General features: G+C 46.6%; 1 protein-coding gene across 1 annotated transcript in view; it reads left to right on the top strand.

The window, feature by feature from the left end:
* Positions 1-2,033: 2,033 nt before the first annotated feature.
* LOC110091615 (uncharacterized) overlaps positions 2,034-15,295 on the top strand; it is a 38,588-nt gene continuing 25,326 nt past the window's right edge. The window contains exons 1-6 of the mRNA XM_078386812.1: positions 2,034-3,115; positions 4,101-4,655; positions 5,487-5,613; positions 6,450-6,526; positions 6,798-6,924; positions 7,254-7,899. Coding sequence (XP_078242938.1) covers positions 4,236-4,655; positions 5,487-5,613; positions 6,450-6,526; positions 6,798-6,924; positions 7,254-7,899 — 1,397 coding nt within the window. The 5' untranslated portion in view covers positions 2,034-3,115; positions 4,101-4,235. The remainder of the gene's footprint in view (positions 3,116-4,100; positions 4,656-5,486; positions 5,614-6,449; positions 6,527-6,797; positions 6,925-7,253; positions 7,900-15,295) is intronic.

Here is a 15,295-nt window from a genome sequence, read left to right as displayed (position 1 = left end):
CCGGCATCTTCAGAGGACAGGAGTTACAACTTTATTTGTGCTCTGGTGCAGTTTGTGGGATAGTTGAGTATTTATAGCTGTGGGATCAGCTTTTTGTCCTTTTCAGGAGATTACATCCATGCAGCATCCACACCAGAATCAAAGAACATGAGAGACACTGCAGACTAAAACAGCCGGAAAAAATTGGCAGTAGCTGAGAATGCCCTGAAACAAGCTGGACATGAATTTCTGTTTCAAAATACAGAAGTACTGGACAACACCAGCAATCATTATGTCAAGACTGCACAGGGAAGCCATTGAAATCCAGAACACCAGCAGAGCTTCAACCAAAAAGAAGAAAGTCTAAAACTCAATAAAATAAAGCCTGGCTCCCAGCACTGAAAAATACAGCCTGCAAAAGATCAACAAACTCTACCCAGCCACAAGGACCGGTGATCAGAGCACACAAAAGACCAGCTAGCAACACCCATCAATCACAGTAACAGATCATCTCTCCTCATCACAACATTATAACCACAACAAAAACAAGCTGATCACCATAATCACCCAATCTCCTGAAAACATCAAAAGCTGATCCCACAGCTATAAATACTCAACTATCCCACAAACTGCACCAGAGCACAGAGTTCTGACTTCTGTCCTCTGAAGATGCCGGCCACAGAGACTGGCGAAACATTAGGAAGAACAACCTTAAGCACATGGCCAAACAGCCCAAAAAAACCACAACAACCGTATTTTCGGACTCCTTCTCGGTCTTTATAAGAAGAGCCCCAAGTCTCGGTTTTGGCATCCTTTGTTTTCTCAATAAAGTATGGTACCACACAGCCAGTTTGTCTGTGTCCGATCCTCTGCCGGAGAGTAGCTCATATGTCCTAAAAGCCTCAAAATCAAGGCTATCAGTCTTTCTGGCCGTCCACTGGGTGTCCACAAAGCTTTCTTCCAGCACCACATTCCCAAGGAATCATTCCACCCTCCCCATCAGTTTTCTTTACTGTCTAGCTTTGGTAGTAAGTTACTCTAAACATTGTGCTTTCAAAAATATTTTTGATTTATTTTAAGAAAGAGACCACTAAAAGAATCATTATCATGCAAGATACAAGCTTTTATGGATTAAAAAAAAACCCTTAATCAGTGTGAAGAGCCATAAATCCAAAAATTTATGGCACAGTGGATTTTGCCAGGAAAGTTACTCTTTAGATGTAAACTCCAAAAATATTGCCTATTTTTGCATTTTATTTAATTTTATTTAATCCCAGTGATGAGGGAAGTCAGTTGTCCTCCTCTGCCAAAATAACCATGGACGCCTTTTGCTAAGTACCTTATTTCTTGGAAAGATATGTTTTGTGGGAGTTCTTGCAGCTACGAATAAAATAATGACATCATTTTGAGAGCTCAGAACAGGTTCAAGCCAATTAAAATCACATTAAATATTTTAAGTACAATTTTATTTATTTATTTTTATTTATTTATTGTATTTCTACCCCGCCTATCTAGTCATTTCGACCACTCTAGGCGGCTTACAACAAATGATAACAAGTTCTAAAAAATTTATAACAATTGAAGAGCAGCTGAGAGTGTGGAAATCGGGAACGTTACTTTTTCGGGACTTCAGTGCATTAAGATTTCTTTACGCTTTGCAGAGAACTATGGAGTTTCCAGATCTAAATTCTGGGAAAAGCTTAAAAGAAATGTTAAATTTTAAGAAATTAAGCTTTTTTAAAAAGTTACTTTAAAGTGATTTATTTGAGTTATTTAAATATTGTATCTTAGTTACTTTTTTGGCTGGGGGGAAATTCTTCCCCCCCGCCCTCTCCAAAAAAGTAACATTTCCGAGTTCTACCAAGTTCACCAAAACAGTCACCATAGTAACCCGCGGGATTGCAAGGACTGAAACGAGGGCACATGGAGTCCTAGAGAGGCCGCAGAGGCCTCCCTGCAGCACCCACTTCCTGTCCCGCCCCTTGAGGGAAAGGAGCCAATCATCTTCCTACTCTGCAAGTAACAGAAGCAAGCCTTTCTCTTGCAGGTTGAGTATCTGGGATTTGGGGTGGGAGGACGGGTGTTGGGGTGCAGGATCAGACCCCAGGAACCAGGAAGGGGAAGGTAAGCCAGTTCAGTCCCCAAAGGGGAGTGGGTTGCGCGGCTGATTGCCACCCGGGGTCCTTCCATATCTGCTGTCTCCTTTCAAGGAGTTTGGGGGAAAACCCTGCAAAAGAAGTGGGGTTCGTGTTTGGGATTTCCCCTGGTGCTCCTGTCATCAGTGTCCCGGAGGCTTCAGATCAGCTGACGAGTCTAAGATCAGGTCCTTTTGCTGGGAAAGGTAGACCAGCAAAGGGTGCCTCGCATCTCTAAGTCAACAGAGTAAGGGGGGCACTGTTTTATGTTGGCTCCAGTCTTTCCTGGAGGAGAGAACACAGTTAAGGGGGTGCTGGGAGGCTCCTGTTCAACACCCTGGCTGCTGGCCTGTGGGGTCCCCCCCAGGCGTCCAATTTGTTTCCTATGTTATTTAGCATCTTCATGAAACCACTGGGAAGCTGTTTCGGCTCTAGATCAGGGTCTGGTATCAGTCATGGACTGGATGAGGGTGAATAAACTGACAATCCAGAGGTGCTCCACTATAATCTAATTATAGTGGGGCTCGCCAGCCTTGGGAGGCAGCCCATCTAGGAGAAGGAAAACTCCGATTTCAAACCTCCACTGCCTTGTGGCTATATCCACTGATGGAAAAGGCTTCAGGAGTTAACCTCGAGACAAAATCTGGAGCCAGAGTCCCAGAGGCAGTTTGTGTCATTCTGTCAACTCCTGCGACATCGCTGGAACCAGTTGTATTGGCTCTTGCCTTTCCACTGGACTATTTCAGTGACGTGGAGAGGGGGGATCTGCTGCTTGGGTAACAGCCTATCCTCCATATTATTTTACCCAGGCTTTGTGCCCTGGAAAGGACACTCCAGCTTCGCGTACAGCGTCAAAGTCCTCCAGACAGAGCATGTTACCATAGTCTCTCGAGACTGAAGGATGCCTATGAGGGAAGGTGCTCCTGGTCAGTTGAAATGTCAATTCAGGAATACGGACGCAGCCTGTGCTGGCTGAAGTTACACTACCTCTGAAAACAAAGGTATGCAGCTTTGGTGCTCCTGGATTCCTCCCGGAGTCCGGGCGACCAGGTTTTCGGCTGTGACCAGAAGTGCCTTTGCACAGTTCACACTAGTGCGCCAGCTGCACCTGTTCCTCGAAATATCAGATTTGGCTCCAGTGACATCCTGGCTGGTTTACTGTAATGCACTCTACCTAAGATTGCCTCTGGAAAGTGTCCAGAAACTTCAGCGGTCCAATGCACAGCAGACAGAGCTGACTGGGGCTGGTTAAAGGGAGCACATATCCCACCCCCACCCCCAGTTACAGCAGCTCCACCAGCTGCCAATCCGTTTCTGGGCACAGTTCAGAGTGCTGCTTTCAACCTATAAAGCCCTAAACGGCTTGAGTCAAAGCGATTGCAAAGGTGGCATCTCCTTGTATGAGCCTGCCCGGATGTGAAGATCATCGAGGGAGGCCTTCCACTCCCTCCCTCCACCTTCACAGGTGCATTTATAATCTTAGAATAATCTTAGAACTGCAATCCTGGAAGGGGCCCTATGGATCATCAGGTCCAGCCCCTGCCAAGAAGGCTCAGTGGGGAATCGAACTCCCAACCTCTAAACCTTTGAGCTATTCAGCAGTTTGGTGGGAACTCAGGAGAGGGCCTTCTCTGTTGCTGCTCCCAGACTTTGGAACTCCCTCCCACTGGCCTCATTTTTTGCTGTCCTTCCGCAACCAGGCAAAGACCTTTCTATTCAAACAAGATTTTCCTTAATGATAGGCTGCATGAATAAATGAACGTCGGTGTCATGTCATGATTTAAGTAAGAGAAAGACTGCTAAGAAATAGAATTAAGTAAAAGGCGACATATTTAATAGATTGTTCCCGGGCTTTTGAAATGACTTGAAACTAGATTGTCTGGTCATGGGGAACTGTCAGGCCTGATGCAAGAGAAGGAATTGCTGCGCGTGATTTCACTTCTTCCTTTGAATTATGGTATTCATTTGTCTTTATTCTACAATGAGGTTTGAGAAAAGCATGCTCCGGCTTCCTCGGTGCATCCTGAGGTCCACCTGTCCTTCCCTTAATAGAGAAACTGGGAGCAGAGCAAGGCGATCCTTCGACTCCTGTGGGAGGCAGAGCTGGATCAAGGGTCAAGGATGGAGGAGCAAAATTTGACTGGTCCTGGAGGAAGACGTGGAGGCGTTTATGCCACTCAGCTTGGAAGCCCCAAAGCTTTCTGGGAAGGAACGGTGCAGGAGAAGCTGAGCACGGAGCACGGCAGTTCTGATGAGCCGTCCCAGCGCTTCAGAGGGTTCTGCTACCAGGACGCCATGGGGCCGAGGCATGTTTGTAGTCAGCTTCATTTCCTTTGCTGTCAGTGGCTGAAGCCAGAAAGGCACACCAAGGCTGAGATCCTGGACCTGGTGATCCTGGAGCAGTTCCTGGCCATCCTTGCCCCGGAGATGTCCCTCTGGGTGAGGGAATGTGGAGCGGAGACCAGTTCCCAGGCGGTGGCCCTGGCCGAAGGCTTCCTCCTGAGTCAGGCCGAGGAGAAGAAGAAGCAGGAAGCAGAGCAGGTGAGAATAGCTCATCCTTTTTTTTAATCAGAAGGGGTATAAAACACATGGAATGATGTGTACATATTTGCAACCAGGTTCCAGATTCTTTTCTAAAAACCGCATTTGGAGAGATGGATCAACTCCTGGGATCAAGACAATATAGGATGGGATCCCATATCCTTCAAAAAAATTGTGTATAATTCCTTAGTGACAGTGTAGAAATCAGTCATTCATTCCACTACTGAGGAAACAGGAGTTGTTAACTTGGTTTTCTGGAGCTGGAGAGGTACAGAGAGAAATTTATTCTTCATCTAGAGAAGAAGAAATAAAAATGAAGGTAGCTTTATGGCAGAAGAAGGCAGCAAGAATGATCAGGGAGCTGGTTACTAAGTCCTATGAGGAAAGATTGAAAGAACAGGCTGTGTTTAGCCTTGAGAAAAGAAGACTGAGGGGAGATAGGATAATACTTCTCAAATACTTGAAAGGTCATCATACAGAGGGGCAGGATCTGCTCCCGATCATCCCAGACTGCAGGACATGTAATAATCAGCTCAAGCTATAGGAAGCCAGATTTCATCTGAATATCAGGAAAAACTTCTTAACTGTTTAGAGCAGCAAGCACGTATCTTTGTCTCATTCCTCCACTAGTAATCAGTGGCAATAAATGAGTATTTATTTCTGACTGACTAATCTGCAGGCAACATGGGATATTGAGTGAATTAGATAGAATACATTTTAGAAGGAGACTCATGCTTAGAGAAGCAGAGAAATACTGGGCTTGGTCTATGCCGTTCCTTTGCTTTTCGTTGTTAGATGTTTCCGTGTCTCTCATGCCTGACCCTCTTTCAGGTGATAAGACAGTTCAGCCCAGTAGCCACAGACTGCTCTGAGGCAAAGAAGCATCTGCTGGACCCCGGGCAGAAGACCAAATTTCAGTGCACTGGTCAAGAGAGCAACCCTGGGGCCATCTCACTGGGTAAGGGACAACGAGGGTCGGTCTCCGTTCCTCTTCTGGTCTGGTCTTGCAGACAGAAGTAGGCCTGATAACATTCATACTCCTCCTGAGCCGATGAAAAGAGAAGAAAGAAGGCCTGCCGGATCAAACCTAGGACTCCACAAGCAAAAAACCAATAATAATAATAAAGAAAAGTACTTTAGGGTGGGATGCAGGCAAGGACGCAAACTTTACAAATTCAGGGATGGGGGTGCTTATCCAGATTTCTGGAACCTGCCCATTTTTGCTTTAAATAGAATTTTTAGTCTGTATATGGAGGTTCATAACATTCAGTATTGTTCAGTGTAAACTCAATTCTCTGTAGGTCAGATGTTGGCATAAACAATAAGGAGACTCTGGGTAGGATGTAGAGCAAATAATATTCTATGGACATTTGACAACGTTTTGTAAAGTCTTGGAAGAAAACTACAGCCAATCTTGTATGTGTATGCTCAGAAATTAGTTCCACTAGTGAGTTCAATGAGACAGAGTCTTGAGCAACTCTTGTGTTTAATCTAGATCTTAAGATTTAGGATTTTGCTTCTTTCAATTCTGGACATTTCTTGACAGCTATAATTGACAAATTGAGGGTGTTATTTTAAAAATGAACTTAAATGATGGTTAAGGAGATATATTTCAGCTTGATTCATTGATTTATACTGTATTAAATTAAGATACTTGATCAATGTACATAGATCATAATAGTGCAGTCCTGATGACAGTTTTAGTTGTATAAATGTTGCCCGTTTATATATGTGAATCTCATTTCTGTCCAGAATTACATTCCAAGTGCTTATAAACTCCCATCTTCCTCACAGGGGGTGAAATGAACCTAGGTCCGGGTTCAAGCTTTTCTGGTAGAGGACAGGAAGCAGTTGCTGTACAGTCAGATCAGGTAGGAGACTTGGAGACGGGTCAGGGAGACAGCTTTGTCAAAATCACTTCTCCTTTCCTGATATCTCATACTCCAGTCACTGAAAAACTCTAGGAAAGATGGGTCTGCTTATGAACCAAATGCTATTCTTTTCCCATTTAATAGTGACTTTGTGATTCCTTTGTTATCTGCCTCTGAGTCCTCTTCCCCCAAAGCAGAAACACCCAGCTATATTATTAGGATTGCTACCTTCTGTGGAATGAGAAAATGTATTTTCCTCCCTTGTTTTCAGGGCTCTGTGACCCTTGAGGATGTGGCCGTGTACTTCACCGACGAGGAATGGGCTGTGCTGGATCCTGTCCAGAGGGCTTTGCACAGGGAGGTTATGGAGGAGAGCTCAGGGATTCTGGAGTCCTTGGGTAAGGCTGTTGGGAGTTTTACTTGCAGCCTCACATGCTGTCTATAGTTTGTGTGACTGAGAGGGACTGGGGTGGTTGTCAATCCAGCACTCACCAATCATTCGTAACCAACCAGCTTTTGAATTCAGTGAGAGGCCCGCCTCTCTGCTGAGTGTTTCTTTCCCTCTCTTTCCTTGATGGAATGTTGTTATTCATCTTAGAACTGCAGATGGGGCTGCCTCTTTGACATTTTTGCTAATGTGCTTTATACAGATTGGGCAATGTCTGTGTTCTTCAACTTATGAGTCCATTCTTTTCCCTGACTGGTTTCCTTTTCTTTATTCCTTCAGGGGATGAGAGGGAGCGAAATAAAGAGGACATGGTGCAGAAGACTGAAGCAGAGCAAAAGTTGAGGAAGAAGCCTTCAGGAGATGAAGAGGGAGAGTTCCATAAAATGGCGGGAGATTCTCAGGCAGGAAAGGAAACTTCAGCAAGGAAAAAGCCATTTAAATGCACAGTGTGTGGAAAGGGTTTCAGTCAGCGCAGCACCCTTGCGGACCATCACAGGATCCACACGGGAGAGAAACCGTATACGTGCTCCGAGTGTGGGAAGAGCTTCAGCCGTATTCGTGCCCTTACTGATCATCAGAGGACCCACACAGGAGAGAAACCGTATAAGTGCTTAGTGTGTGGGAAACGCTTCGGTCAAAGCAGTAACTTTGCTTATCATAAAAAAACCCACACGGGGGAGAAGCCTTTTGAATGCTCCATATGCGGAGAAAGTTTTGGTCGAAGCCGTGCCCTGATGGATCATCAGAGAATCCACACTGGGGAGAAACCCTACAAATGCTCAGAGTGTGGGAAGAGCTTCACTCAGAGCAGCACCCTTACGTATCATCAAAGGACCCACACCGGAGAGAAACCCTATCAGTGCTCAGAGTGTGGGAAGAGTTTCACGCAAAGCAGTAACCTGACGGCCCACAAAAAGACTCACGCGTTTAAGCCGTTTAAATGCCCGGTTTGCGGAAAGAACTTCCGTACAAGCGAAAACTTTGCTTTTCACCTCGAAATCCACACCGTCCGGGAAAGCACCAAAGGCCCCTTGAGTGTTTGGAGCAGTGGACGCGCCTGGAACATTGAGAGGGTTTCCTGGGCGCCGCCACAAAATGGTTGCAACCGTGGACCCAGCCAGACACAAAAAAACCATTTCTCGGAACAGCAAGCTGTTGAGGCTATAAAGTCACTTGCCCAAGAACCTGAATATAAGGCCATCGGTGGCTGTGATTCAGAGGACACGAAGACACTGCTTTGAACCTGGTGTTCTGTTCTTACAGACTGGAAAGAAGGCTGTCTAAGAAGGAGAAGATCTGGGGCGGGGGGGGGGGCATTGAGTCCTATCCAGAGTTTGGAATGCTTCCTCTCTTTTTTGGACTACACACCCCAGAATCCACCAGCCAGAGTTGTCTGGTGGATTCTGGAATGTGCAGTCTCAAAATGTAACATTTGCAAGGCCAGGTTTTACCTACTAATTGTGTAAAACCCTACAGACGGTGACTCTGAACTGTGCAAGGTGAAATGTAAGAAAAGATGGATAACTGGCAAAAAAGTGGGCAGAAGGGTGTAGGAGTGGCCCTCAGTGGTTTCAGGGCCCTCTGACCTCCAGGAAATGTCCACCCTCCTCTGAAAAAGAACAAAAGGGGTCTTGAGGAAGAAGGAGAAGAGATTACTGGGTTTAGGGGGAGATCTCACAGGGTCCTGTCCCCAGAGGCCAATCGGAGGAAGAGGGAATTGAAATTAATCCATCAGCATAGAATATGTATGTAGTTGACATACATTTATACTGTATAGGTTATAACTTTTTGTAATAAATGCGACTATCCGAGAAAAAAATGAGGGTGGTAACAGATTTCAAAAGGAGGAATAGAAATTATTTGCAAGACTTTTAAAATATATATACAGTATCTTAAATTGGAAAGGGAGGCATTAAACCTTGTGAGGCTGGTGGGTTTCTTTTGCTTCTCCACTTGTGTAGGCTCCCTCCTTTTTCTCCTTTCTTCCTTCTCTTTTGCCTTCCCATATACCTCTGTGCATCCTTCCGTTACACCCCCTGCTTCACCCCCCCACCCCCTCTGTAGTCGCCTCCCCTCCACCGCCAGCCGGCTCCTTTGGAAAAGAGCATTTGTTGCACAAGGCAGAGGAGAGTGATGATGCTTTGAACAGAGCAGGATGGGGGTCAGGATGGAAGATGCCCATCGTGGGAAGGCTGCTGTTTGCCTCCTGCCTCAAGGAAGGAGAGCCGAAGCCCATCCTGATCATAATCTCACCAGCTATTACATCAGGGAAATGCAACATCACCATCATTAACATTATTTGGAGTGTTTTGTGCTGGAATATGAAATGTAGGTTATAATAATAATCTTATATTCGCGAAGGCTTTCACGGCCAGGATCTAATGGTGGTTGTGGTTTTTTTGGACTCTTTGGCCGTGTTCTGAAGGTTGTTCTGAAGATGCCGGCCACAGAGACTGGCGAAACGTTAGGAAGAACAACCTTCAAAACACGGCCAAAGAGCCTGAAAACCCCACAACCAATCTTATAATACTTTGAACGGCAGAGCTGGAAGGGATCCTATGGACCGTCAAGCCCAGCCCATGTCAAGGAGGCCCAGTGGGGAATCGAACCCCCAAACTACTGAACTATCTAGCAGTTCATGAAATAGGATAGTCATGGTGGGGAAATCCCTCTGAAAAAGAAGCAATATGCTTGTCTCTCCTAAAGGGAATCCCTGATGGCTAATAATAAAAAAACCAGGTGAAGCAATACAATTGAAATACACAACATATTGACGAAAATAAATGTGATTGTCAGCAAGGTAGGGGCCAGGTGATGAGATATGAAGGGACCCTTTCACATTCATGGATTGTGAGTGATTGTCAAAAGGAAAGAGAGCAGAAGCTGAAATAGACCAGTTCCAGGCTGGTACTGTTCGGAAAACGGGCCCTGAGAGCAAGATGATGGAGATGTGGCAGAAACATGAAAATCCAACAGGGTTTCCACTCGTATATTGGTGCGACCTTCGTAAGTCGAGGCACCACCATGCCCGCCCCCCCCTCGCTCATGTCCCTTTGGACTACAACTCCCATCAGCATCTCGCCGGCACAACGCTGCTGGTTCAGGGATGCTGGGATTTGTAGGGTTTTTTTAAAAAAGTTTTTCGAACTCGGAGAGGGAGAGAAAGAAAGCGTACAGAAGCATCATCCCTGAAGAAAGAGAGGAAGCACGAAGGGATCCCCTTCAGGGTTAAAATGGGCGAGTTCCGAGTCCTAGAGAGGCAAACGCTCAGCCTACTTCGGAATAACCCCTTCCTTCTTTTCATATCCGGGTGGGGAGTGAGCCAATCGTCTTCCCCGCTTGCGACCTGTGCAGCCACGCCCTCTTTCCTAGGGAGCTGGTGAGTGGCAGATGCTTGCGAGGGGGGGTCCTTGGAAAAGAGGAGGGGTGCAATGCAATGCAATCTTCACGCCCCTTCAAGGGATCAGAGGAAGGTAAGGGGTGTTGGGGTGCAGAGGACACTCCCCCCAGGGAGAGGAGGAGGAGGAGGATGCAAGGAGTTTATTGATTGATTAATTGATTGATTGATTGATTTGATTTGATTTGATTTATATATCGCCCTTGGGTTTGGATTGGTCCCAGATGCTCAGCCCCTGAAAGGAAAGGACATGGAAAGGGAAGGGGCGGTTTCTATCCTTCTTCCCCTCGTTCCCCCCAAAGGAGGAAGGCTGTAAGATCTGTTGCATCTGGAGTCCGTCCAGAAAAGTCTCATCGGGCACCCCATTTTCCTTTCTCCTCGGGCAGGAAGTTCCCAATGCAGATTCCCACCTTTGGATTTCCCTACAAATTTGGAGTCACTGAAAACCAGTTGCCAGCCAGTTTTGAATAAATCTGATGCTAGTTTCACACACACACCCCCAAAGCTGGCAAGGGGTGGCTTTCGCAGTTAAGCAGTTTTCCACAGCTTCTTTCCTTTTTCATGCCAATCCTGAAGGTGACAAGTACAAATTTCTATAGACTGGAGATCACACACTATGTTGGTTCATGAAAAGGGGCTCTTTGCTCCCCTCCTTAAACTCATATGTTCCTCTGAATCATTATGTTCCTCCTATATGAGGAGAACAGTCTCTAGTGAGAACAATTTAGTGCCCCTTGCAAAGCATCACAGACAAGAGGTGAATCGCAGTCTAGTAAAGGAGGTGTAAAATACTTAACTAATATAACTGCATGCTGTCAGGTTGATTTCCACTTAACGGCAGCCCTTTCCAGGGTTTTCTAGGCAAAGAACACACATACAGTAAGTGGTTTACCATTCTTTCTTCTGGAAGCATCGTGGGACTGTGCAGCTTGCCCAAGGCCACCCAGGCTGGCTCTCCTCCCAGGAAGCACAGTGGGGGAATTGAATTCCCAATGTCTGGCTCCAAAGTCCGATGCCTAAACTACCTATCCAGGCAGCTATCGAAATACTTATCAAGGATGAAATATCTACCGACCTTCTCTGTCCTGCCCACAGGTGAAATGATTCTGGATCTGTATTCAAGACGTTCTCCTTGAGGAGCAGAAATGGCTGCTGTAGGACCAGACCAGGTAGAAGAAGCAGAGAAGAAGTTCTGGAAGCTGGGGAACTATCTGGGCCTCTTGAGGTTTGAAAAGATAAAAATGGGAGAGCAGGCTGGCTGTATTAGAGCCAAGGCCCCCCGTGTAGTCTTGTCATCTTTTTTCCCACAGTGGCTAAAAAGATCTCTCTAGGAAGTCCACACGCCGGATAGGAAGGAGAGCATTACCGTCCCACGATCACGGCCTCTTTTACTGGAGGTGTGACAGATAACCTGTTGGTTTATTTTTTAAAAACATGTAACTGACAGAGTTTCCACACAGGGGTTTCAAGTGTTATGTTTTAAAAAAAAAACCACACAGAGTAAAATTTTATTCTCCCTTGTGTCTGTGCGTGCACGTGTGCCAGCAGTTAAGAGTAAATAAAATGATCACTTGGTTTTTGTTCAAAACATTAAAGAACTTGTACTGGTTAAAAACCATGTAGAATAGAATAAACTCACAGTGCTTTGACATTTGGTGCTTTATACATAAACTGGTGCTGGACTTAGTTATGTTAGCATATGATTCTTAAACTTGACAGACATAGTTACTCTAATAGACAACAAACTCATTTAACAGCTAAACCTGTCAGCACCATCCTATCAATATCACATTTGATCTTATATACTATCATCTATCATATATCTAACACCCTTCTGACAGAATTATATCTTATCATATGTTTGTCTCTATCTGCTTGACTGTTAACTGCTACTTGCTTTATATATCTATCTGGCTAACACCAGACACATTCTGATGGTCAGAATGTTTTATTATGCAAATACAGTGGTGCCTCGCTTAACGGGCGCCCCGTTTAATGACGAATCCGCATAGCGACGAATTTTTTGCGATCGCAAAAGCGATCACATTGCGATGTTTTAAATGGTAAAAAATCACTTTGCGATGATCGGTACGCTGTTTCACATACCAATCATCACATAGCAATGATTTCCCAACAGCTGATCAGTGGTTCCAAAATGGCCGCCGGGTAAAAAAATGGCCGCCCGCTGTGTTTTTGCCCGGATTCCTCGCTTACCGGGCAGCAAAAATGGCCGCCGTATGGAGGATTTTAACTTAAAGGTGAGTTTTTTGCCCATAGGAACGTATTAAACGGGTTTTAATGCATTCCTATGGGCTTTATTATTTCGCATAGCGACGAAATCGCTTTGCAGCAATTTTTGCTGCACGGATTATCGTCGCTATGCGGGGCACCACATATTCTAGTCCTTTTCATACAAACACATACATATACTGTGCGAGTACATTTTCCAAGATAACCATCACACCTAGTAGCAACTGATAGCATTATCTTAGTAATCTCAGAACTTCAGAGCTGAAAGGGACCTTATGAGATCATCAAGTGTAGCCCCTTGTCAAGGAAGCCCAGTGGGGAATCGAACCCCCAACCTCTGGCTCCACAGCCGGAGACCTAAACCCCTGAGCAATCAAGGTGCATGTTTGTCTAACTTCTTTCTTAACTTCTTTGATATTTAGGAGGGTAAGTGATTGCACAATATGAATTATGGAACTTTTATCATGCAATTGCACTCTTTCTAAGTCTTGGAAGGGGGGCAGTGTGGGGCTACCAAACTTTTCACAGTATTGCCAAGATGGCCGCTGGATAAGCTCATAAAATGGCATTCAACTTTGGCACATTTTATTTCCAGTCTCTTCCATCATGGTCCTTAAAGTGGAATTATTTACAAGAAAAAAGGCAGCCACCTTGCTTTGACTCCCTTTTGTGGTGGTTAAATTAGCTATGTAACAACTTGTTTCCCCCCCTCCCCTTTTCCTAGGGTCTGGTGAGCTTCGAGGAGGTGGCCGTGGACTTCACGGATGAGGAGTGGGCTCTGCTGGGTCCAGACCAGAGGGCTTTGCACAGGGAGGTCATGGAGGAGACTCGCGAGACTGTAGCCTCTCTAGGTATGGTACCCTCTGAGCTTTCTGCATCTCGCTTTCTCTGTATCATAATGCTGCAAAACATATTCTGTCCTGCAACTCAGTGAACAATGCAGACAACGGACTCAAGAGGGCGAAATTACAGTGGTGCCTCGCATAACGAGCACCCTGTTTAATGATGAATCCACATAGCGATTCGTTTTTGCGATCGCTTTTGCGATCGCATTGCGATGTTCCCTATGGGGAAAAATTGCTTTGTGATTTTTTCCCATAGGCCCCTGGCAGGCGCTTTAGAGCGGCTGCGGGGGAGCCCTCCCCCACGGCCGCTCGGAAGCGCTGGCCGGCATTTTCACGGCGGGCACTTCGGAGCGGCCGCGGGGGAGGGCCAGCCAGGGAGGAATCGGCTTCCTCCTTCCACTCAGCCCAGCGCGAAGCGGACTCTGCATCTGTTGCAAGGAGGGAGTCGATTCCCCCCCCTGCCGTGCGGCTTCTTGTTTGGAAAAGCAAGCCGCATGGCCAGGAGGAAATCGACTCCCTCCTTGCAACAGATGCAGAGTCCGCTTCGCGCTGGGCTGAGTGGAAGGAGGGAGCCGATTCCTCCCTGGCCCGCCGGCTTGCTTCCGAAGCCAAAAAGGCAGGGAGAAAGCGCGGGAAGTTAGAACCTCCCACATTTTCTCCCTGCCTTTTTGGCTTCAGAGAGCTCCGAAGCCGCCCATCGCGGCGGCGGGGACCCCCAGAGAGGTCTCCCAGGGCTTGCACGCCACCATGGGAGACCTCCCTGGGGGTCCTCACTGCCACGGTCGGTGCCTTAAGAGGTTTCAAAGGGCTTTCCCCGACATTGGAGGAAGCCCTTTGAAAGCTCCAAAGGCAGCGGAGTGCTGGGCAGCTAGAGCAGGCCAGGCCCCTGGCCGCTCGCCCCCGGCCATGCGGAACCAGCAGAGCGCTGGGAGGCTTCGGACCGGTAAGTCCTTTTTTAAAAACTTTTCTGTGTGGGTTTTGGAGGGTGGGTTTGGACTGGGGGGGTTATGTTTCTGTGATGTGTGTGTGTGTGTGTGTTTTCACGGTGGGCGCTTCGGAGCGGCCGCGTGGGAGGGCTCCCCCACTGTCGTTCCGAAGCACTTCGGCCGGCTGTGTGAAAATGGGGGCTTTGGGAGGACCGCAGGGGAGACCTCCCCCGCGGTCCTCCCAAAGGCCCCATTTTCACACAGCTGATCGGCGGTTCCAAAATGGCTGCCACAACCATTTTCGCGCGCTGCCCTCGCTTACCGAGGCGGCGAAAATGGCGGTGCTACGGAGGATCTTCGCATAATGGTGGGTTTGGGCCCCATAGGGGTTTTTAGTTCCGTTTAGCAATGTTTCCGGATAGCGACGATTAATCCGGAACGGATTAACGTCGCTATGCAGGGCACCACTGTAATATTGTTTCAGGCTGATTTCATGTTAACAAAGGGGCAAACTGTTGGATCCAGAGGTGGGGAGTTAGATTTCCCACTTTGAGAGGGGTTGAGCTTGATAACCCATAGGGTGTTTTCCAGCTAAGATGACAGTGGTAGTGATGATTGTGATTTATGATGATGGAAGGGAAAGCAGAAGTTTCTGCTTGTTCCATAAAACATCAACCTTCTGCTAGAGCAGCGCTGCTTCTTAACCAGTATGGTGTGGTCTTGGTTCTGTTATCATTTCTTAAGGCTTCTTTATAGGCCTTGGGGGAAAAGTTGCTTTTATTGGGACTCCAGCTGCGACAATTCCTGAGCTATCATAGGACTTGTAGTCCAGCTTTCCTGAAATCTGTCCTCCAGCTTGAGTAGCTTTATATGTTTTAGTCCACATATTAGATTATATTCTTC

This window comes from Pogona vitticeps, chromosome 2 (assembly GCF_051106095.1).
Source record: "Pogona vitticeps strain Pit_001003342236 chromosome 2, PviZW2.1, whole genome shotgun sequence".
Taxonomy (NCBI): domain Eukaryota; kingdom Metazoa; phylum Chordata; class Lepidosauria; order Squamata; family Agamidae; genus Pogona; species Pogona vitticeps.
This window is presented reverse-complemented; position numbering and strand designations above follow the sequence as displayed.